The 15,672-nt window shown below is 35.8% G+C and overlaps 1 protein-coding gene and 1 long non-coding RNA gene across 2 annotated transcripts; both read left to right on the top strand.

The window, feature by feature from the left end:
• Positions 1-9,201: 9,201 nt before the first annotated feature.
• On the top strand, positions 9,202-15,072 carry LOC140020266 (uncharacterized). The gene is made up of 5 exons (XM_072071559.1): positions 9,202-10,174; positions 10,280-11,191; positions 11,285-14,577; positions 14,696-14,851; positions 14,977-15,072. The coding sequence occupies exons 1-5, from the start codon at positions 9,202-9,204 to the stop codon at positions 15,070-15,072; spliced, it is 5,430 nt and encodes a 1,809-aa protein (XP_071927660.1).
• Position 15,073: 1 nt separating this feature from the next.
• Positions 15,074-15,661, top strand: LOC140021607 (uncharacterized). Its single transcript, XR_011825508.1, has 3 exons — positions 15,074-15,233; positions 15,324-15,411; positions 15,495-15,661. It is a non-coding gene; the product is annotated as an uncharacterized lncRNA (long non-coding RNA).
• The last annotated feature ends 11 nt before the right edge of the window (positions 15,662-15,672 follow it).

Here is a 15,672-nt window from a genome sequence, read left to right on the forward strand (position 1 = left end):
AGAAACGGTTGAATCAACTAGAATTTTTATTATTTTTGCTAATTTTTTAAATTATTTTTGTTTATCTTATTTTTATAATTTTTTAAAATATTAAATATTTTAAAAATTTATGTTTCGTCGAAATCGCGACCAATATGCCCAAATCGATGTGAAATGGTCGAAACCACGACCGCGATCTCGCAACTTTCAACCATGATTGCAGTAGTAAACAAATGTCAACTGTTGTTCCGTTCTTTTGTTTTGCTTTCACTACTCTTTTTGTTATTATGTTCGTTCATTCTTTTTAATTTGCAACCACAGGTACTAGTTGACTGATAAGATAATACTACTATAATTTTCAGCCACCGACCATTCTAAGAACTCTGAATCCCCCAAGTCTTCAATACAACCCGTTCAAGGTATCCCACCCGGGCACCACTGAATGCTCGATCTGGGGAACTATAAGCACTGTTACGTAGCGACTAGTCTAGTACTTAATTTACTACTTTCCATCATCCTAGCTAATCCTGTCGGATCGTAGTAGCAGTAGCAGTAAATGTGCTTACTGTAATGACCCATAAATCTCGGTACACTTGGTCGCCACAGCGATTTTCACTAAAATAGTACAGTAATTAATTTGCCCGTGGTCAAAAGATTGTACGCACCTTTCCCAATGTACAAACTTTGCAATCTTGCGTTTAAGAATGTATATGGGTTGTTAAAAAAGATAGTGCTGTAGTATTTTCTGCTGGGTTCGAGCTGTACCTCTATCGTTGTTGCTTTTGTTTTCTTTAAATTCATGTTTTTCCCATTTAGGTATGGAACTCTATTTTTGTATTTCTTTAGCGTCGGCTCAATTAATTAGTGGTCTTTCCAGGGTTTGGCTTCAAAGTGTTTACCAAAATTGAGCGATTAACTTTGCGTCACACACATTCACTTTAAACAGAGGTGATGCTGAGGAAAAGCTGTGCTGCGGATATCCACCATGCAAACGGCTGCTCTTGGCCCCATTCGCACTGCTCAGACTGTTACTCCTACCAACAAGTACAGGATTGCCATCATTTGCATCTTCACGTTTGTCGACTGCTTAGTTGATTCTCGACAGGGGCTTCAAAATCGATTGGGGCAACGGTTGGTGGGGGGCCGGCGGGGACGTGGTGGAGTTGCAGCCTTCAGCATAGCAGCTTGCTTAATTTTCCCCTTTCTCAGAGCATAAAACTGATGATACCCGCTGAATGAAGCCCATCAAAGCCCACGCCCACGTCAAATTTACAAACCATTCCAGCGGGATAGAGATGCAAATGCTTACCTTCCTTTATGCTTTCGGTAATAGCCCACTACAAATCATCGCAGACTCGACCAGTCTTGCCAGTTTGTAAAGTACAATCGAAGAAAACTTTCATAATCTCGTCTCTAGTTGAGTTTATGCTCCATCTGTTACGATGATATGCATGGCTTACAAATTGCATGCACAATGTTTGGTTCACAAAACTTGTTAGCTAACTAATAAAAACTTGTTGAGAGGCAAAATGATATAGTTCAAATTTAAATCTACTATGTCCGTGTGCAACACACACACACTATTTATTTACCACTTCAATTAGCTAGTTCCCAACAATAATGAAATACAATGAACGTCAACCCCTCCAAGTTAATTTGGCTGGACATGCACGCCTATGTGTCCACAAACTACCGGAGTTCAAGTGGTTTCAAAATTCAGCTTCAGCAAGGCCGCCAGCACCGGAATAGCCTAATTCAGAGGGCCGGAAAACAAAGCCCAGAGAGACAACAGACAAGCAGAGCATGTAATTGATCATGGAACTTTTGAGAGTCCAAATTGGAACCGTGTGGGAGGGGATCGAAATGACTCAGTGCAATTGGGGTTCCGTGTGGCTGCTGTACTTTCTTGTTGTACTCCTCAATGTACAATTACGTTATAGTATTATGCTGAGAGTAAAAATTATGTATAGGAATAAAATATTTTACGTACAACAATTGGATGAATCTGCATAAAACACGACCACAATGCGTACATGTCCGGTGGGAGGAGTCTCTGCACGGGCAAATCATAATACTCCACTTCGTTAAGCAGCTAGTTGGTAGTACTAGTTTGACGTAGGAAGGGTCAGTGTTTCTTCCGTCAGGTGAGGTCAATTAGCACAGGGTGTCAAAGAAAGATGGAGAAGAATCTGGTGGGACCTTCTGAAGTCTGGGACTGAACGTCACATTACAGCTCAGAAAAATATGTATATAAAAATAGTAACTACGACTTTAACTACAAATGGCAAAAAACTACTACTGCGAGTATGATCCTGGCCACTATTTATGTGGCGCTGCTGCTGCCAGTTGTGTGTCTCTTATTCTTGGTTCCTGAGTGAAGCAGAATTCATTGGTGCGAGAGTCTGGTAGGAATGGGGCATTTGCTAGCTACTGAAATACTGAGTAATAATACCACCGTAGGCTAAATGAATGTAGGTAGCTGTCTCGATTGTGCCATGGAAAGGACATCCTTGCGTCATGGTGCTCCTCCTGCCCATATAGTAATGTGAGCTTGGACAGTCCACAGTCTACGCATTCTGTAAACTTGGCGTCACAATTGGTGATACTGCAGTGTCAAATGACTCAAATTGATGCGAGTTAACTCGAGCAAAAGATGAGATATTTTGTCCAACGATGCGATGCGATGCTATCGAAGGCTTGCTAAATTTGCGGTTTCGTATGTGGAGAGCAATTTTCAACTGTTTAATTTGATAGATGAACTTGGATCAAGCTGGCATTGGCAAAGGGCATTGGTTGATGAATTACTGGTTCCTTAATTCGGCCGGAGTTGATGCCCGGTGGGCTACGAAAACCAAAATGTAATGGCGCGGGGTGAATCAACGGACACCAGCTCCGGTCCGCCCCTTACCTGAGAAACGTTACATGTGATTTGCCGCGTGTCTAGCATGGTTAAAAGACCGACGGTGTTCGCGCAAGCGCCTCCGATCCCCTGCAACCAGGTGTTTCCGGTCCGCCTAGCCAACCACTAGCAATTACAGGTTAGGGATTATGCAATCAAGGGTTGGCAGGAAACTGAGGAGTTCAGAAGAACCTCCAGTCAAACTGAAAGTTAAGCAGTGCTAGTAATTAAAGAGGGGAGGGGTTTACGTGGACACATGTTTTCTGGCGATTACGCAAAACAGTATGCATGGCAGATTCAAGAGAAAAGTTGACGTCACACAATCTAGACTGCTGGGGGCCGGGGAATGGCAATAACTACTAGTGAGTAGTACTCCTACTTCTGGTAGTTGTAGTACGATATGTAAGGCTTTGCTTGTGAATTAAGTTGGTCAGATGGATGGGTGGATGCAGCAGGAAAATTCCCAGCGGACAGAAGACGCACGCCCAGAGGGAGGGTGTCACTTGTGACATTCATGCTCGCTCACCCCTCGAGTGATTCTGAGCAATGCAAACTCCAAATTCTGGATACATCCAAAAACCTTGCCTCCTTCAGTCGTCTTTCATCTGATGTTGACCTTTAATCCAATGCAATTACAGTAATAATTAAGCCCTAGGCATGGATTAGTAGCTCGTTTTCTCTTGATGGCAAAAAAGCCTCTGCGCTCGTTAAACAATTCAACTTTTGACCATTCAATTATTTTTCGTTTCGATTTGATCGCGTAACTGATAAATCAAGATATTTATGGCCATTTCGTTTTATTTCACCATTAACTAGACCATTGTCATGCGTGTGCCATGCACACGTCAAAAAACTAAAGGTATATTTATCAATTCAAAGATTGGCGTAGTTTTTTCCCAATTTGTTCTAGTACTTCAATTTTTCTAAGGTTAGGCGAAACGCTTGTTCTAGCGCAAAAAGTTAACTATTGTGAGAAATTACCAGTTCTCATCTATTGTCCTTTTAATTTTTTTTAATCATTTTTTCACCGTCTCCTATATCAGCATGAATGAGACCGTATGAGGGATTTGTGGAATAAAAAACTATCTAAGTCGTTTAAGAAAGTCCGCAAGGACAATGAGCGATTTGAGTTCGCTTAAGAAAATGAGAGAAAAAAACAATTATGGGGGTGCCATACCGGGGTTGGTGGGTTCCTAGTTAGGGCCTAGTAGAGGCCGCCCTGCTGGGCTTGCTCCTGTGGGGGTTTCTTTCCCACATCGGTACTGGGGGGTTTAGGAATGGGTAGATAAGTCCCTCGGGTGCCTTCAAAAGTTACCGGCTTTTGAAGGTTGCACGACAGCACGAGGATTATGTTTCTTTACACATTCTTGAGTTCGCTTAAGAAAATGAGAGAAAAAAAGAAAGCCCGCAAGGCTTCGAGTTTCTTTGAGATCCATCAATGCTTTATGTTATCTTGCCTTCGTCTGTCTTTGTGAATCTTTGTTTATATAGATTGTCTTATTGGGGTGAAAATAGCCAGCAAGAAAACTGCGCAGCCCATTGTCTAAGCCATGGGGCTTTCATGAACTGGCCCATTGGATTTGGTAATAAGTAATAACAAAGACAGAAAACGAAGTAGCTAGTCAAGATCCCTCCCGAAAGCACATCTTTCCCAGTGAGGCAGAGATCCAAACGCACCCGATGGCATAGTGGATGGCAATCGCTTCGTCGTTGCCCGCCGTATGAGTTTTTTTTTAGGGAAATCACGTATTATAATAATTGGTAGGAAATAAAATTTGAATTCTTGATTTTTCATCTCATCAAACCTTAAGAATTTTATGGTGACCAACGGCCCAAATTCTGTTTGATGAACAAGTGAATGTGGTACATATCCAAGATTCCTTTTTTTTCTTTTGTTTAAAAAAAATGGATTTCAATTATAACCCTATCATTGAGTTTTGCCCAAGTACAAGTCGTGTCCTTGTTCATCAAAGTAATTAAAAACTTTTACAAGTAAGTCTAAAAAAATTCGTACACATTGATTGCATTGGTCATTGAATTACTACATTAATTCATTGACTTTGCTTTGTTACCGTGTCTACTGCAGTGAATATGATATCTCAAGCCACTGTGGTAAAGGCACAACGAGCCTCAAAGTAGGCATGGCCATGATTCCATTTGGAATCGGGAACCGGACAGTTTGGAACCGGATCAGAATCGGAATCAAAACTATGGAACCAGAACTGTGGTAGAACTTTGGATAAAGGTTCCGGTTCCGATTCTCTAAAAAATAGAACCAGACCAGAACCGCCGGTTCCAGAACCGTTAAAAATAATTTAAAAAAAATTAATATAAGTAGTGAGATAATTCAAAAAAAATTAGTTGTGTTTAATAGGTTTTAAGAAAGTTTAAATTTTATGGACTTTCTATATATTTTATTAATTATTTAATTATTTCTATTCAACTAATATCTATCATTATAATTTGTAAGTATTAAATTATTACTTACAATTTTTTTTTTTGCTTATTTGCTATCAAATGACAAGTTTTGATGGTAGTAGCTCATCTTCAAAATCAAGCAAGCAAAAAAATATTTTTTGAAATATTTCTTCAAATGGAATCTTCAACATTGATGATTGTTCAACTCAAGAAAGTCAACACATGACAACCATTTGATAGTGTAATGTATTTTTTAATTTGACAATGTAATATACTTTTCATAAAATTTATATTATCTATTTATTACTTCTTACTTTGTAGAATAATAATAAAATTAAAATATGATCTTTATTTTGTATTTATTTTTTTACATTTTATTTGAAATTTGAAATATATTGTTATATTCGTATTAAAATTGTTAAGGATAAGGAATTAAATAAAATTGTATACAACCATACGGAACCGGAAACCAGAACCAGAACCATAAGGAACCAAAATCAGAACTATGCGATTCTGGTTCTACCTCTTTAAAGAACTAGAACCGTTGGTTCTGGAACCGTGGCCTTGCCTACTTCAAAAAGTACTAACTGACGTTACCTGTGATGATGGAAGAATAGAAACAAAATGCTTGCCCACAAGCAAGAAATTGTGCGGAAAAGCATTCGAGCACTAGTCAATCGTAATATACTCTTGGATGCGCAATTCTCCTTCTTTTAAAGAATAAAGAGCAAAGAAAAGGTGAATTGGTAAAAACCACTTTAGGAAAATACAAAAATTCAATTCAACAAGAAATGTAATGGTGGGCATGACACAGAATATTAATGTCTGACCACACCTTATTATAGTCCTACCAAGCATGCGATTGCTTTCAATCAATGCTCCAAAAAAAAAAAAAAAAAAAAAAACTTATGACACTTATTTCTCCATAATCCCATGGAAAAGCTCGAATTGAAGGCTGAAAAATTATTTTTCCCAACCCCTGATGGGCTCTTCAACCTGCAGCCTTGTTTATCCTTCAAGATGCCATTTCTGCAATTTTGGCTGCACAAAAGAAATTATATCGGGACATGATATAATATTTGTAATTTCGAAATTCAAAATTCGTTCGAGCCATGCACAAAGCTACGAGCAGAAAGAAAAAAAGCATTTTTTTTTTTTTACGTACCCTTAATCTCTTTTCCAGCGCAATCGGCGTCACACTTCATCTCACAGAAGGTAAAGCCATTGCCGGAGCCGTCATTGAAGCATTCCTTGTGGCAGGTACTGTAGCAGTCTCTGAATTGGTTCTCATCGACGGCTTCGGCCTTCAGAATGTGAACTGCTGCAATGGCAACCATGCACAAAAGCAACGCGGCAACAAATTTCTTCGCCATTTTCCTCCTTTTTATCTTTTGTGCGAGTTTCTTATTCTTTCTTCTTCCTTTTTCGTTAAAAAATTCCTTATATTTGAATGTTTGCTCGGATAGGTTTATCCTGCAATAAATAATTATAGATCCATCTTGTTTACTTGGTTTGGGTCGCTGATGATGGACCTTAAAGTTTGGAAAGGCCTGTGGCTGGATTCTTTGCAAGTGATTAATGATTTTACGAAAAATAAGGGCTACCAATATAAACCTCCTGTGGACTAGATCACCGGAAATTATTTTTCGAGAGAAGTTATAAATAAAACTCGGAGACGAGAATAAAAATGTTGGAATCTAATTGGGGTTGCCAAATAAAGTTCATTTCAACTGTCACATCCATTTTCTCCGTTTGCAATTAATAAAAATCGGCAGGTCTCCAATTTTCTTTTTCAGTTGCCATTCTCAATGAGATTTATGAGTGCTGCCACAATTCAAAACAATAAATAAATAACTAAATGTAGATTAATGAATCCAAGTACAAGGTGGCCAGCAAAAGATCCTTTGTCCCACGTCTTATTTCATTCTCTATCCCTCCCTTCATTATATTATTATAATTTTGTTCAAAAACACCCTATATTAAATTTTTTTTATTTACTTAAGTTCTAATAACTAACACTAGTGTAACAAACAAATTATAACAGGCTATAAAAATAATGTTGTTTTAACTAGTTATATTTTGGCTTTTACCCCCTTACTAGTTATTGGAATCTTAGGAAACAGAAAAAGAATTAACATAGGATTTTTGCATGTATCAAATAGAAAAAGTAATAATGCATCTACCAACTAGATAAGAGAACAATTGGAGTTCTCAATTGAATGCCAAGTGTCACTATATTGTTAGAGAAAGGAGTTTTTTTCCTGGTTTTTTCTACCAAAAAGTGAGAAATGTCTATTTCAGGCATGGTCTTCAAATTCAATGTCTTAATAGTTCCTTACTATTTAGGGGCTAATTGGTAACAATGGTTTAGTTATTTGCATTTGTTCCTTTTGTTTGGTTTTTAATTGATGTGAAAGGTCAATTGAATGCTTTTATGAAAACTAACTCATTAAATAGTTGCTAACTATTTAGGGTTATTTTTGTATTTTTGAAAATATTTCTTTTATAATTTTCTGATCAAGTGCAAATAATTGTAAACTATTTGTGGGCCCTTTTATCACATGGGCTGTTTTGAATTAGATTATATGATTCATTATATAATTAATATAAATTAATGGAGTTATGCCCGTTAGAAGTAATGTGCTTAGCCGTTAGTATATGACTGATGACTGATGTTGAAGTTAGTCAACAGCACCTTAATTGTCTTATTACTTATTGAACTTCCTTCTTTCTTCATTTACCCAGAATTCCCTTCCCCTTCTTTTCTGTCGAATAGCCTTTTTCTTTCTCTCGATCGAATAGGCCGCTATACTATATCGGCCTGCAAAATTTTCAGTTTCTTACCGAATCCTTCAACAACTAAATTGTCCTTCAATTTGATTTCGACCCAGAAAATCCTCCACACGCACGTGAATTTTTGGCCTGCCCCAAAAATTAGGTCAGTAAAATTCCTTTTCCCCAAAATCTACGGCCCTGCAAAATCTTCGATTTTCTGTCAATTCCTCGAGCAATTAACTGTACTTCCTTTCGATTGTCTCTAAAAAAGTCGCCCAATTGACGTCAATTCTTCTTTTGCCCCAAAAAACAGTTCACTGATATCTCTTTTTCCCCAAAATCAGCTCATTTTAGGGATGCCTGTTCTACCGACGTATGCTATGATGCAGCTTTCAAAATTTACTATTCCCAGTCCTATATATACTTTTGTTCCTCAGTTTTGCCGGTCTTCAGCAGACGACCGAAGAAAATCTAGGTATTTTCTATTCTGTGTCTTTTTATTTCAACCTGCAATTTTTTAGTTTGATGAATGTTCTTACCTTCTGTTCATTTATTGCCTTCCGTTAATTAAAGACTGCCATGTCTTTTATTTTATGCATAAAAGAATAATTATGATGCTAATTTTTCGATTAGCTTACGTTTACTTTTTCCTCTGTTTTTATATTAATTTCAAATGCTGCCGGACTTTTGCAAACATTCAGGCGAGCAAAGAAAATATAGGTATGTTTCTGTTTTCTCACCTTCTGATTTGAACTGCAATTTTTTCCCATTGTTGTTGCCTCTGTTTATTGCTTTCTTTTAATTATTATAAGAAATGCGATGTGTTTGATGTTATGCTATGATGGTTTACTTTTGCCTCTGTTTTTAATTTCAAATGTTGCATGATGCTGTTAGCTGTTTATCTATTCAATAATTACATCATTTAGTATCATTGTACTTCGGGTTATTAAGGATGTCATTTTATATATATTAGTTAGTTTTAGCTATTCTAGGATGCTTTGATTCTGTCATTTTGTGTACCTTTGGTTTAGTATCTTGCTTTATTTATAGTAAAATTAGATTTTGATCTTCTGTGTTTCAAAATGAAGAAAAAAAGAAAATTTAGTTCAGGTTTTAGATTGATAGATGAGATGTTTGATGATTCCCTTGATTTAGCAATGTTGGAAAGAAACAAAAGGAGAAACTTAAATATGCTGACTGAGCATATGAAGTTTACTCTTGATTCTTCTGTTTCTCAACCATATTCTCCTATTGTAATCAACTGTGAGAATGACATCCGTGAAAAGCACTCTGTTGAAACATGTGCTTCACAAAATCACATCGATAGGAATGTAATTCTGCCAAATCACTGCAGAGGTAAAAATGTTTACTTTCCTCCAAAAAATACTGGAGAAGTTCATTATACCTCTGATTCTACTGACAAGCATTGTTTGCCTACAATGAATTCATCTTTAATCAACCTCTGTGGTGTTGAACCTGCTACTTTGTCACAAGTGAACTGCAATGAGGAACCATTTGTTATAGAAAATCAGTTTCAGAGTGAACAAGTTGCAAACGTTAAAGAAAAAATTAGCTATTCTGAAATATCAAATCTAGATATGGAACTAGCTAATTATATTCCTCCCCTTTCTGTGAATAGCCATATACCTATAATAGGTAGTACATCTGTTATATCTTATGATAAGAGCCCTCTTGACTATTCTGAAATATATCATGATAAGAGCCCTCTTGACTATTCTGAAATATATCATGAAGGGGTGATAAATAAGAAAGAATATAGGAGGCAGGCCTACTTTAGATGGAAACAGAAAAAATTGAGAGGAAAATCTAGATCAATTGGTCCTTATGATAAGAGCCCTCTTGAATATTCTGAAATATATCATGGAGAGGTAATAAATAAGAAAGAATATAGGAGACTGGCCTACTTTAGATGGAAAAACAAAAGATTGAGAGCAAAATCTAAATCTATTGCTTCTACAAATATAATTGAAAATCGAACAAGCATCACGATTGTGAATGAGTGTTCCTCAGCTGTTGATGTTCAGTGTACTTCTCGATCTCGTTCGAAACATCGCAGATCATCTCTGAAAAAAACTCAGCCAGGTCTATAGTTAATATTTTTAAGTTTTCTAATATCTGTTTTTAAACTAGCATTAAAATCAATTGAATGATTTGACTACTAAGTGCTCTAAAATAATTATATTTTAGGAAGAGGATACAAAACAGGAAGAGCTTTGTTGGATATAATTCCTGACAAAGCTGATATCCTACCACGCCAACTAGATTGTCCTCATTGTGGAGCGAAGAAGTTTTTTTCTGAGACAGCGTATTTTTGTTGCCAAGATGGTGAAGTTATTTTAGCTCAAAATAAAATTCCAGATATCTTTAAAGAGCTATTGACTTCATCTTCACAAGAGGCACAATCTTTTAGAGCTCTTATTAGAACGTATAATAATCATTTTGGATTCACTTCCTTCGGTGTTAAAGCTGATCTGACTCTCTCAAAAAGGAATAAAGGAATTTACACTTTTAGAATTCAAGGACAAATATATCATTTTCTGAATGATTTCAATTCAAGCAATGATCATAGTAATAATTTACAGTTATATTTCAATGATTTTGAAACTGAAGTAAGCAATCGATTAGCAGCTTGTCCTAGACTATCTGAAAGTGTGATTAGAAAAATTATGCAAGTTCTTGAGTCTAATCCATATGCAAAATTTTTTAGAAATTTGAGAGAGGTACCTAATTTAGATAACTACTACATTGTGTTAAAAACTCTGCCCGGTGTTGATCAAAGAGTTTATAATAGACCGACAACTTCACAAGTTGCTGGTTTGTGGGTTGAGGGGCAAGAAAATGGAGAAACCGGCAGGCGTGATATTAGAGTTCATACCCATAGTGGTGCTTCAAAAAATATACAGTACTATTATGGATGTTATGATCCACTCCAATATCCAATACTTTTTCCTTTTGGTGATCTTGGCTGGCACCAAGGAATACCAAAGAAAGGAGCAAAAGTATATGGAAGAAAGAGGAAAAAAAAACAACCTGTAGCAGATTTGATTTCCCCTGCAAATGCTGCTACAGCAGAACAATTAATCCAAAATGAAGAACATGGTTAGTATAATAACTATATACCATGATCTTTCATTTTACCTATTTAATATTTATGATTACACATTTAATAATGTACTATTATTTTTTCCACAGCAATGGAAAACATACATGAAGATCCAAATTTTGTGTCCCTTCGAGAATACTATTGTTATAAACTTCAGATTAGAGACAATGATGAATCTTGGCTATTACATTTTGCTCGCCTCCTACAACAATATATTGTTGATCAATATGTGAAGCTTGAGACACAAAGACTTGACTTCTATAGATTACAACAAGAGGAAATTAGGAGAGAGTTCTTGAAAGGCATAATAGATGCTTTAGGATCAGGTGAGAGTCAAGCATCTAATGTTGGCCAACGTATCATATTACCGCCATCATTTATTGGAGGGCCGAGAAATATGAGACGTAAATACATGGATGCAATGACATTAGTACAGAAGTATGGTAAACCGGATATATTTCTGACCATGACTTGCAATCCTAATTGGCCAGAAATAAAAGAACACTTAATAGACAAAGAAGAGGCACAAAACAGACCAGATTTGCTTGCTAGAGTATTTCATGCTAAGTTAGAACAGCTTAAAGATGAACTTTTGAAAAAATGCATCTTCGGTGAAGTGGCAGCTTACACTTATGTCATTGAATACCAAAAACGTGGACTGCCACATGCACATTTCTTGCTAATTTTAAAGTCAAAATTCAAGATGTATACCCCTGAAGAATATGATAAAATTGTCTGTGCTGAGATACCAAATAAAGAGAAAAATGAACATCTATATAATTTGGTCATTAAACATATGCTTCATGGACCATGTGGTTCACTTGATCCAACAAATGTATGCATGAGAAAAAATGGAACTTGCAAGAATAATTTTCCTAAAAATTTCTGTGAGGAAACTATCCAAACTCTTAATGCATATCCTGAATATCGAAGAAGAGATGATGGAGTTCAAATTAAGATTAAATCAGCTCTTTTAGATAACAGATGGGTTGTACCATACAATCCATATCTTTTGGCTAAATTTGATTGCCATCTTAATGTTGAAATATGCTCTACAATTAAAGCAGTCAAATACATTTACAAGTATATCTATAAAGGTCATGATAGAACTAGCTTCTCTGTAGTGAATAATAAATCTGATTCAGAAATTGATGAAATTAAACAATATGTATCAGCTAGGTGGGTTTCTCCACCTGAGGCAGCATGGAGAATTTTTAGATTCTGTATGAGTGAAATAAAGCCACCTATTATTCATTTACAATTACATTTGGAGAATTATCAGCCAATGAGTTTCAAAAAAACAGCTAATCTTCAAAATGTTGTCGATAACTATCATTTGAAAAAAACAATGCTCACTGAATTTTTTTACATGAATAGGACAGATAAAGCAGCTCAGGATCTAAATTGTACTTATGTAGAGTTTCCTGATCATTTTGTCTGGTTACCTAAGCAAAAATACTGGAAATTGAGAGAAAGAGGTGAATCAATAGGTCGAATAATGACTGCTCATCCTTCCGAAGGAGAACGATACTACTTGAGATTACTCTTATCAAAGGTTCGATGTCCAATTTCATTTGATGACCTAAGAACCTTTAATGGAGTTCAAGTAGAAACGTTCCAAGAAGCAGCATTAATTCGAGGCTTGTTACAAAATGATAACAGCCAAGAAATTTGTTTACAAGAAGCCTCACTTTTTCATATGCCCTATGAAATGAGGAGACTCTTTGCAACACTTTTGGTTTATTCTTGCCCTAATGACCCAAAGGCATTGTGGCAAAATTTTGAATCTTCTATGTCAGAAGATTTTGCCAAATGTTCAGCAATGACATCTACACAAGTGAAAAGAAATGTCTTGCAACAAATTGATGGATTTTTGCAATCGATGGGAAAAAGTATACATTCATATAATTTGATTCCCATTGGATTCTCTTATGAAAATATAGACAATGAAACTCGAGAATTAAGAGCAGAAAGAAACATTGTCATTTCAGAAATTGACTTAAATTCAATTGAGCTACTCAATGAAAAACAGAAAAAAGCATTCGTAGTCATATCTGAGAGAATTTACTCAGATAGATCTGGTGTTTTTTTCATTGACGGTCCAGGTGGTACTGGAAAAACATTTCTCTATAGAGCTTTGTTAGCTGATGTTAGATCTAAAGGCTATCTTGCTCTTGCTACAGCTACATCAGGAATTGCAGCTTCCATTTTACCAGGTGGAAGGACTGCACATTCCAGATTTAAAATTCCAATAGATATCTTTGATGGTGCAACATGTCGGGTCAGTAAACAAACTTCTTTAGCTGCAATGATCAAAGAAGCAAAACTCATAATCTGGGATGAAGCACCAATGGCTAAAAAAGCAGCAATTGAAGCTTTAGATGATCTCTTAAGAGATTTAATGAATTCAGAAGAAATATTTGGGGGAAAGGTAGTTGTACTTGGTGGAGATTTTAGACAAACGTTGCCAGTTGTTAGAAAAGGAACAAAAGCTGAAATGATAAATGCATGTTTGATAAATTCTCCATTATGGCACAAATTAGAGAAATTGCAATTAATAGAGAACATGAGAGCAAAATTAGATCCTTCATTCACGCAGTTTCTTTTAAGAATTGGAGATGGGACACAAGAAACAAATGAGAATGACATAGTAAAACTTCCATCTTCAATTATAGTTAACTATAATAATGAGACTGATGCAATTGAAAAGCTAATCAATATTGTGTATCCTGAATTTAAAGATCCTTCAAACAAACTGTATTGCTCACAAAATAGAGCAATTCTAACTACAAAGAATAACTTTGTAGATGAAATAAATGATCAATTGATCAAAAAATTTCCAGGAGATTTGACTGAGTACCTAAGCTATGATGAAACACTGAATGAAAATCATCAATCTGAATATATTGATCTTTTGAATACTCTTACGCCAAGCAATTTACCTCCACATAGGTTACTCTTAAAATCCAATGCCCCAATAATTCTTTTAAGAAATCTTGATCCTGCTGAAGGATTATGCAATGGAACTAGACTCATAATAAAGAGTTTGAGCAAGAATGTTATTTGTGCTAAAATTGCAGTGGGTGATTTTTGTGGCAAAGAAGTTTTTATACATAGAATTTCCTTGCAGCCACCAAGTGATGAACAATATCCAGTTCCATATAAGAGAACACAATTTCCAATTCGTTTGTGCTTTGCAATGACAATAAATAAAGCACAAGGCCAAACTTTAGATTTTGTTGGTATTTATTTGAAAGAACCTGTGTTTTCACATGGCCAATTATATGTTGCACTTTCAAGAGCCAAAACAGCTTCGGCTGTAAAAGTACTTATTAGGCCAGCTTATTTTGATGAATCATGCACTGATCATACTAAAAATATAGTATATAAAGAAGTTCTTGAAGCTTCCCAGATTACATTATCAGGTTTTAATATTCATGGCTTTTTTTCCAACTTTATTATTTTGTTTAATTCACTATCTAATTTCTCTACAAATACAGCCCATCATGCCTAGACATATATCTTCGGTACTAAACATTCAGAAAGGAGCAGAAAAGTGGACTGTTCTAGCACAAGTTGTTCACAAAGGCCACAGTCAATTAACTCGTGAAGTTCCACCTAGGCGAATTATGCGGTTTCTGCTCACAGATGCTGAGGTCAGCAATTCTTTCCTATCTCTCTGGTCATTAATTAAATTCATAGATGAGAACATTTTAGATTCTGTATACGAACATTTTATGATTTGCTTCTTCATTACCACATGGTTGAAAACTTGCTGAAGCTGAGAATAAGGATGATTAGCACCACTTTTGACATAGTAATCAGTGAATTTAGACCTCTGATATCTTACTTATATCAACCTGCTCCTGAAGGCTGACCCAACATACAGAGTTGGGACTTATGAATGCTCCTGGATTTTGAACTACAAGACTTTGATTGAAAATTATGCTGAACCTGTGCCACCTATGCTGCCTTGCATATTTGAGCTGACAAACTTCTCTGATCTGCACAAATATGCTGATTCAGATAACCTTTGCAGTAATTTTTGTTACATTATTTTTTAATTTACTTGACAGTCATTTGACATTTTATTGATTTCTTACATTCATATCAACACTTTTGTTTCAGATATTAGAGGCTTTGTCATTCACGCATTCCCAATAAAACAGCCAGATCCGGCTTCTATTTCTAGAGACATTATAATAGTGAATGAAGAGTAATCAAACCTGAATACTACCATTTTATTAACTCATTTTAGATTAATGGCAGTAGTTATAATTTATTTGTTATACCTGACAGGAAGAAACTGATGCTTATGACTCTCTGGAATGAATTTGAACATGATGAAGGGAGCAAAATAGCAGACATGATTAGCACTGCCCCTCTAATCATAGCTCTCCGTGTTAAAGTTACCACATTCAATAGTAAATTTTTCATTATGCATTATGATTTCTTTATTGTGTGTCTTTTAAGTACT

The sequence above is a fragment of the Coffea arabica genome, chromosome 1e (assembly GCF_036785885.1).
Source record: "Coffea arabica cultivar ET-39 chromosome 1e, Coffea Arabica ET-39 HiFi, whole genome shotgun sequence".
Lineage (NCBI taxonomy): Eukaryota > Viridiplantae > Streptophyta > Magnoliopsida > Gentianales > Rubiaceae > Coffea > Coffea arabica.